Here is a 7,860-nt window from a genome sequence, read left to right as displayed (position 1 = left end):
GAGAGAGAGAGAGAGAGAGAGAGAGAGAGAGAGAGAGAGAGAGAGAGAGAGAGAGAGAGAGAGAAAGAGAGAGAGAGAGAGAGAGTGAGAGAGAGAGAGAGAGAGAGACAGACAGTGATCTAAAATTGGCAGAGGAACGTTGTAATTTGTCATCATTTCGAGAGAGAATGTCATCATTTGACGACGGCCTTGATGTGAAGGAGGCTTACTATGTATGGAAAAGGAGGAGGAGGGAGGAGGGGGAAGGAGGAAGAGGAGGAGGAGGTGGTGTGTGCGGTTGAGGTTGCGGATGAGCGGATGAGCGGGTGCGTGTGCAGATGGGGATGCGTGTGCGTGCGTGTATGCGTGTGCGGGGGCAGGGATACGGGTGGGTTCAGTCAATTGGGCGTAACATGTTGGTCGGCTGGCGACTCAAGATCGGGGTTCTGTTAGCATGATGGTAGTCATAAAATCGGATCTGAAAGTAAAAGCGTAGATGAAGCGGCAGATGCGCCTCATTCAAGTGTCAATCAAGCCTAGTGCTACGAGTCAGAGTTCGGGTCAAGCTCATCGTCGACGTGCGTCATGCGGCCGGCGACCCACCAGCCAGGGTCGAGGGCCGTAAATATGGCAAACCAAATGTCTTGGGCCAATGCAGGTTCAGGGGCGCCCCGCTCAAAGCCAGAGCTGCGTTCGAAAGCGGAAATGGCCCGCAGGCGGCCCAAGACAGTGCGGTTGAGACGGCCAGCATCCTGCAAGAGGCGGCGCCGCGCCACAAGGAGGGCCACCACGACGCGTTTAAAGCCCAGCGAGCGAAGGTAGTGATTTTCTGGCGACCACGGTGCCACCATGTCGGAGACGAGGCGCTGCACGTCGGGGTCTGGTGGAGCACCGTTCCGCACACTGGGTTGGCTGGCGCGGTGAAGCAGGCCTACAGGGTCGGTACAGAGACGCCAGAAATAGCCGTCGGCGCAGCCCTGGCGCAAAAGTGGGATCAGCCGGGCATCAACGGCCATCTCCAATGCGGACCAAGGCTTGGCCAAGTCCATGTAGTCGTAAAAGGGCGAATCCACAATAACCCCCAACGGCGTGCGATTCAAATGGTCGCGCACCGTGCGGCTGGCCCCGAATCCAACGAGCCATTGAGCCGAGGTGACGGCCCCGTGGCTGCAGGCAATATGCAGGGGTGTTTCGCCGTGCTTGTTCACCTCGTCCACCCGCGCGTCCGTGTTGGCGAGCAACCACGCCACCACGTTGACCTCACGCAGCTTGGCGGCGCGGTGCAGCGGCGTGTCGGCCTCGCTCGCTCCCATGTGGCTATTGACGCCCAAGCCGAGGTCCAAAACCATGTAGCGAACATTTTCTAGCTGCCCGCCCTCGGCAGCCGCATGAAGCGCCGCTGAGCTCTGAAGGTGCTCCAGCAAGGCGCGTCGTCGATGTCGCCGGCCGCTGGCCTGGGGAACACGTAGCGAGTTACGCCAGCGACCAAAGGAAGAGCGGAAAGAGGAGGAGGAGGAGGAGGAGGCCGTAGCAGAGGCGGCGACGGAGGCCTCGGTGTGCCGGTGATCTGCAGACGCGGTCAGACCGTGCTCGATGTACTGATCCACAATCCACGCAAGGGTGGTGGCTTGGGCCTGGGCCGCACTCAAGGCGACCAAGCGGGCCGCTAGCTTGAGGTCAAACGGCAGGTGGGTGCTGGGGGTGGATGGGAGGAGCAGCTGCTGCAGAACGAGGACACGGTCGTGGCGGGCCGCTTCCAGAGCAGCTTGGAGGAGGTATTGGTGGGTGGGGATGATGCGCTGTGCGCAGTCCAGGGACGGGAGGTGGTGCAGGAGAAGGGCAAACGTGCTGGTGTGGCCATGGGCGGCAGTGCGGGTCAAGGCAGAGCGCCAGGAGGAGGCATGAAAAGTGTGCTGGTCAAGGAGGTAGCGTAGGACGTTGTCATGCCCATGGGCTGCAGCGGCGGCCAGCGCGTTTTGGGCAAAGACGTGCTCGGCGGGGCTCTCTCCCTCAAGGCGAGCGTGACAGTGCTCCACGAGGTACTGCACTACGTGGAGTTGACCCTGTCGGCAGGCGGCGAGGATGGGGGGAGACTGCAAAAAGCCATACCGGGCGGGCTGGGCGTTGTAGGGGGGCTGGGTGAGCAGGGTGACGACGTTGAGTTTGCCCTTTTCGCAAGCGGCCGCCAGGAGGGTGAGACCTTCGTGGTCCTCATGGTCTGGACTGACGCTCTGGTGGTGAAGGCACCAGCGCAGAGCCTCGAGATGGCCGCGCTCGGCAGCCAGGAAGGCGCAGGTGCGACGTCGGTGATCTTGAACGTTGACATCAAGGCCGAGATGGTGAAGGAAATCGAGGAGCGCCACGTGGTTGCTGGCGGCAGCCGTAAATGCCAGGTTTTGGCCTTGGTCGTTGCAAGCGTGCAGGTCGGCACCATGGGCCAAGAGCCAGCGGAGGGCGGGGCGGCAATTGCGAAAACAGGCCGTCTCTGTCAGGGCCGGCTGCCACGGCTGCGGGGGCCCATGGGCCAGCGTGGCCAGCAAGAGGGGCGGATTCTCCACCAGGACCTCATCAAGAGCGCGCGTGAGCGGGGTATCGGCCGCATCGTCGTTGGTTGTGGGGGTGGGCCGCGGCGCCAGCTGCTTGATGAGGCGTTGGCAGCGCTTGAAGCAGGCGGTTATGTCATCAACACTGAAGGCGGGCTCCTGGGTTGTGATGCACGTGGCTGCCCCATCTCCGGGCGACGGCAGGGTGGCCTCATCGGACGCCATGTCCTTGACCCTCCTGTGGTCGCAGACATTCGAGGTTGCAGCTTAATAATGATGAGGCGTGAGGCCGGTGCGCTGCAGATGGCAAGAAGAGGAAGGAAGAGATTGCGCGCAGGAGAGGGGAAGGGGGCGAGGTGTGAGGGAAGAGGAAGATTTTGGAGGTAGGCAGGCGGGAAGGTGGGTCCGGGTGGTGGTAGCAGGCAAAAAACAAGAGGCAGTGGGGAAAGGAGGGAGAGAGCAGGGAGAGAGGAGGCAGCTGGGAGAAGAGGGAGAGAGAGGAGGCAGCTGGGAGAGGAGGCAGCTGGGAGAGGAGGCAGCTGGGAGAGGAGGGAGCTGAGAGCGGAGGGAGCTGGGAGAGGAGGGAGCTGGGAGAGGAGGGAGCTGAGAGCGGAGGGAGCTGAGAGAGGAGGCAGCTGGGAGAGGAGGCAGCTGGGAGAGGAGGGAGAGAGAGGAGGGAGAGGAGGGAGAGAGAGGAGGAAGAGAGAGGAGGGAGAGAGAGGAGGGAGAGAGGAGAGGCAGCTGGGAGCGGAGCGAGGACAGCGCGCGGGATGTGTCAAGCAGTTTTTGAAAAAGTATTTCAACAATCGCTCCTCGCTTTGACATGGGCTTGAACCTCTAAATTGTAATGTATTTTACTACTGCATGGCACACCACCCAACTCAATGTCACACGAATCAATAAAAAGGAGGGAACAGGCTTTCCTTATTTTAAAATACAAGTATAATACTACTCATATTAAGCATACATGCATGCAGGAAGAGCAGGACTTGGAAGTTGCTTCTCATGCCATAGCTGGCGCGTTTTTAGATGGTGAGAAGTATTCGTCATGATCAGTTTGCGGCGAGCTCGCCATTGTTCGACCGAGGGCTTGTCCGCTGACTCAGGTCGAGCGATGTGATGCGATGCGACGCGTTGAGCCATGCGTTGTCCACTCAGCAAAACCTTATTGCTAGCGACCCTCGGTTCAAGAGTCCTGCTAGTGGACACGGGTTGACTGGTTTCTGGGCCGTTGTGGGCCAACCGGTTTGGTGATTCGTCAGGGTTGTCATGACGGACATTGGCGTTGCGCTCCAACCGTCGCGGCCCCTCGACCACGCGAGCGTCAACTCGGCAACTCGTCGCTTGGTTGAGGGCGATATGTCCTCTTCCTGCCAGATTAACAGCGCTTTGTCAAGACATGTGGTGCCTTGATACCGATCGAGTACACGTTGGTGGTAGGGGGCAAAGTTTTGTGGCCATGGGCTGGATGCCGAGTGAATGCAGGCAAGAAAAGCAGAGTCCAGCGGTTGCCCCGCATCAGACTTGGTTGTGCTTGCAACAGTCCAGCGTGGGTCAGGTGGCAAGGCTGCCATCGCGCTGAATTGCTTCGTATGGCTACGACCTGGTACCGAAGCGCCTGGGTAAGATCTTCGTCCCGGTGTGTAAAGAGTGTGCAAGTGCATCTTGCCGGAGATGTTGATGGTGCGTAAAACCTGGCACAGCCTGGGTCTAGCAGGGTCAAGACCCGGCGCACATTCTGGCATCCAGACCTCTGCCCAAGCAAGCAAGCAAGCAAACAAGCAAGCGAGGAAGCGTTCAAGCAGGGTCAAATCTATTCGAGCTTGACACACGATTTGAACGATTTGGAGCCAACCGTCATCCCCACGAAACAAGAGGGAGAGAGTGAGAGAGAGAGAGAGTGTGTGTGTGTGAGAGAGGGAGAGTGTGTCTGTGTGAGAGCGAGGGAGCTTTGAGAGATTCAAGAGAGAGATTCAAGAGAGAAATTCAAGAGAGAGATGCAAGAGAGATCAGAGAGAGTCAAAGGTTAGCTAAAACTTTTTTTTTTTTGGGACCAAAACCGCAAATGCATGCATGCAAGCGGGAGGGACGTTTTGGAAGACGAGACCTGACGAGCTCGCAGCTCGGGATGAACAGCCCAGCCCACCAACCAACGGATGGCCTTGGTCCCTGCATGCATGCCAGGTGCAAAGGGCAAAACGTGTATGCTTTATACACAAACGCGCAAATTAAAAGAGGGACGAATGTGGCGGGCATGGCCCACACCCATGGTGGTTATGAAGCTTGCTGCAGCTGCGAATGGTTCACACCCGTCAGCCCTGACCGCGCGCGAGGCAGGGAAATCCATTGATCTCATTTGAAGCCAAATACAAAGGCCTGGGGAACGGCTGGAATTTCAACCTTGTGCCCGCCTCGGTTCGTCCGCTCCACCTCCCTTGTTTCACATTTCGGTTGGCTCTCTTCCTCCCGCTCTTCCGTCGTCCCTTCCCCCACCTTTCTTCCCCCCCTCTTCAATCCCTTGAGCAAGCGGAAATAGTTTGCGGGCGACGGTTGCGACCGCGGTTATTTGTTGCCGGGCAAAGTCTGTGAGTTGCTATTTCCAGGCCGCCGTTCGCCCGACAACCAGGCTGGGTGGCATCTTCCTCCTCGACCGCATCAAGAGTAAGTTCGTCTCCCCCCGCGACCGCATTCTTGCTGGTGCTGCCATTCGCAAGTGGCCGCTTCCCTTTCTCCGTCCCAGTCGACGCTGCCTCGCAAACCACTTGGACGCAGACCCACAAATACACAAGACACATGGACACCCTTGTTGCACCTTCTGCTCCTGCTTCGCCGCGATTGGCATCGCGCCAATGTGCGCGTCTTCACATGCATGCTTCCAAAGTCAGAACACCATCATTGCCTAGCCTTGTGAAGAAGCCTTTCACCCTGCACTTCCTGTCTCCCATCGCTCGGGAACGAGCCACGTCGTTGCCCTCGATATCCGCTTCATTCCTGCGCATTGCGATTCATCCTGTGCCCTCATTACTCATCCATCCACCCTTCCACACCACCATCCATCAGATCCTCTTTCTTCCGCTCTCCCCCCACCAACCACCCTTTGGTTCTGTACCCCTTTCCTCTTCCTGCCCACCACCTTGGTCCAGCCCGCGCTCGTGTCGGCCACGCGCGCGCGGGAGTCGCATATTACTCCATCCCGGGCCCACCGTCATTTAGCGGTGGCGATCCCTCTTCCCCTCACCTCTTTGGCGGCCTCTCCCTAGAGAAGCCCCCATCGACACTCGGTGCAACACACCACCACCCCTTGCGTTGGTTGGTGGCAGACTCGATCTTTCCCCTCCCCCTCCTTCTCCACTCTTGGTGGAGTTTCGGCATTTCAGTTGATCTTTTCCCGGAAGAATAAGGGCAGCGCGGGTGTGATTGATCACACGCGCTCCCTCTCTACAACGCCTCGGTTCGGTCTTGACCTCTTCAACCGGTACGTCTACTTCCTCAATGCGCGCCAAGTTGCCTCCACTACCCATCAAACCGTACCCACATTTACTCCAAACGGCAGCGTCACTTGGTATCCACGTATCCCTTCCTGCCTTCTCACCGCGGGGCGGGCCATTTCTTTCGTTGTCGTTGTTTAGACCAACATGAGGACTTTTACCGTGGTGGCGGTCTTGTGCTTTGCGGCACTGGCCGTGGCTACTTCATCTCTGAACGAGAGTACGTCCCAGCCGCCCTTTGACCCCCGCCTTGAGCCGCGTGCTCTTTGCCTCGCCAATGCTTTGTTTCGTCCCCACCTTGGGCCTCTTCTACCCGACTGGGTGACTGGATTTTGACTCACCCCTGCAATCCTTACCTTCTCCGACCATTTCGATAGAGGGCCCCAAGGGTGACCGCGGAGAAACCGGTGCCCAGGGTCTGCCCGGCCCCCAAGGCCCCGGTGGCAAGGGTGGCGACGGTGGTTACAACGGGCGCAACGGTGCCCTCGGTGAGGACGGCGATCGCGGAGACAAGGGCCTTGCCGGCCGCCCCGGCCTCAAGGGCGAGAAGGGCACTGACGGCCGCAAGGGTATGATTGGCGAGCAGGGCGATGCCGGAGATCAAGGCCAGCCCGGTGACAATGGACGCGACGGCCCCAAGGGCTACCCCGGTTCCCCCGGTGTGGCCGGCGCCGACGGCACTGATGGCCGCCCCGGCGAGGACGGCCTTCCCGGCCCCGACGGTGACGACGGTCTTCCCGGTCTCGACGGTACCAACGGCGTGGACGGCTCTGATGGCGCCATGGGCGACAAGGGCTACAAGGGCGACACTGGCCGTGCTGGCCGCCCCGGTCGTCCCGGTGAGGCCGGTATCAAGGGCCGCGACGGTCTTGACGGTGCTCCTGGCTCTGCTGGTCCTGATGGTGACCGTGGCTTCCCCGGCTACACCGGCGACAAGGGCCGCGCTGGTCCCGCTGGTCCCTCTGGTACTCCTGGCTCCAACGGCCGCCCCGGTCCTGATGGCCGCAAGGGCGAACGTGGTGACATTGGCTTCCCCGGCTTCCCCGGTCCCGACGGTGCCACTGGCCGCCCCGGCCGCCCCGGCCCCGATGGCCGCCCCGCTAACAAGGGTGCTGCTGGCCCCATGGGCTCGGCTGGTCCCCAAGGTTTCAAGGGCCAAAAGGGTGCTGCTGGTGTGGACGGCAACGACAACTCGAAGGGTGCCACTGGCCCCCGCGGTGAGACTGGCCTCGATGGCCGCGACGGCACCGACGGTCCCACTGGTCCCCGCGGTGATGCCGGCTTCAAGGGCGTGAAGGGCCGCAAGGGCAAGGACGCCGCCAAGGGTCAGAACGGTGTGGACGGCCTCAAGGGTCAAACCGGTCTCAAGGGTCTCCGTGGTGACGACGCGCGCTCTCAAGGCCCCATCGGCCCCCGCGGTGAGCCCGGTATCAAGGGTCAGCCCGGACCTGCCGGTCGCACTGGTCCTCAGGGTGCCAAGGGTACCAAGGGTCGCTCCGGTTTCCCCGGCTTCAAGGGTGCCATGGGTCCCGACGGTGACGACGGCGCGGATGGTGTTCCCGGAACCGACGGTGACAAGGGTATGCCTGGTGCCAAGGGCCGTGCTGGTGAGCCCGGTCTCGATGGTTCGGATGGTCGCGACGGCAGCAAGGGCGCTCGCGGTGACCGCGGTTTCCCCGGTTTCACTGGTGACAAGGGCGAGGCTGGTACCCCCGGCCGCAACGGCGACGACGGTGACAACGGTCTTGATGGTCGCCCCGGTCGTCAGGGCCCCAAGGGCTTCAAGGGTCTGACTGGCGTCAACGGTGACTCTGGACCCCAGGGTCCCAAGGGTGACGATGGTGTGGACG

At 60.6% G+C, this 7,860-nt stretch overlaps 2 protein-coding genes across 2 annotated transcripts in view; one reads left to right on the top strand and one right to left on the bottom strand.

The window, feature by feature from the left end:
* The window catches only part of MONBRDRAFT_34104 (uncharacterized protein), a gene marked incomplete at its 5' end in the record, with an annotated part of 6,335 nt that extends 3,588 nt beyond the window's left edge, over positions 1-2,747 (bottom strand). The window contains one exon of the mRNA XM_001749356.1: positions 583-2,747. Coding sequence (XP_001749408.1) covers positions 583-2,747 — 2,165 coding nt within the window. The remainder of the gene's footprint in view (positions 1-582) is intronic.
* A 3,410-nt stretch (positions 2,748-6,157) lies between these two features.
* Positions 6,158-7,860, top strand: part of MONBRDRAFT_28937 (uncharacterized protein) — a gene marked incomplete at both ends in the record, with an annotated part of 3,719 nt that continues 2,016 nt past the window's right edge. The window contains 2 exons of the mRNA XM_001749408.1: positions 6,158-6,230; positions 6,388-7,853. Coding sequence (XP_001749460.1) covers positions 6,158-6,230; positions 6,388-7,853 — 1,539 coding nt within the window. The remainder of the gene's footprint in view (positions 6,231-6,387; positions 7,854-7,860) is intronic.

This window comes from Monosiga brevicollis, genomic scaffold, assembly GCF_000002865.3.
Source record: "Monosiga brevicollis MX1 MONBRscaffold_30 genomic scaffold, whole genome shotgun sequence".
NCBI lineage: Eukaryota > Choanoflagellata > Craspedida > Salpingoecidae > Monosiga > Monosiga brevicollis.
The sequence above is the reverse complement of the archived record's forward strand: the minus strand, read 5'-3'. Positions and strand labels throughout refer to the sequence as shown.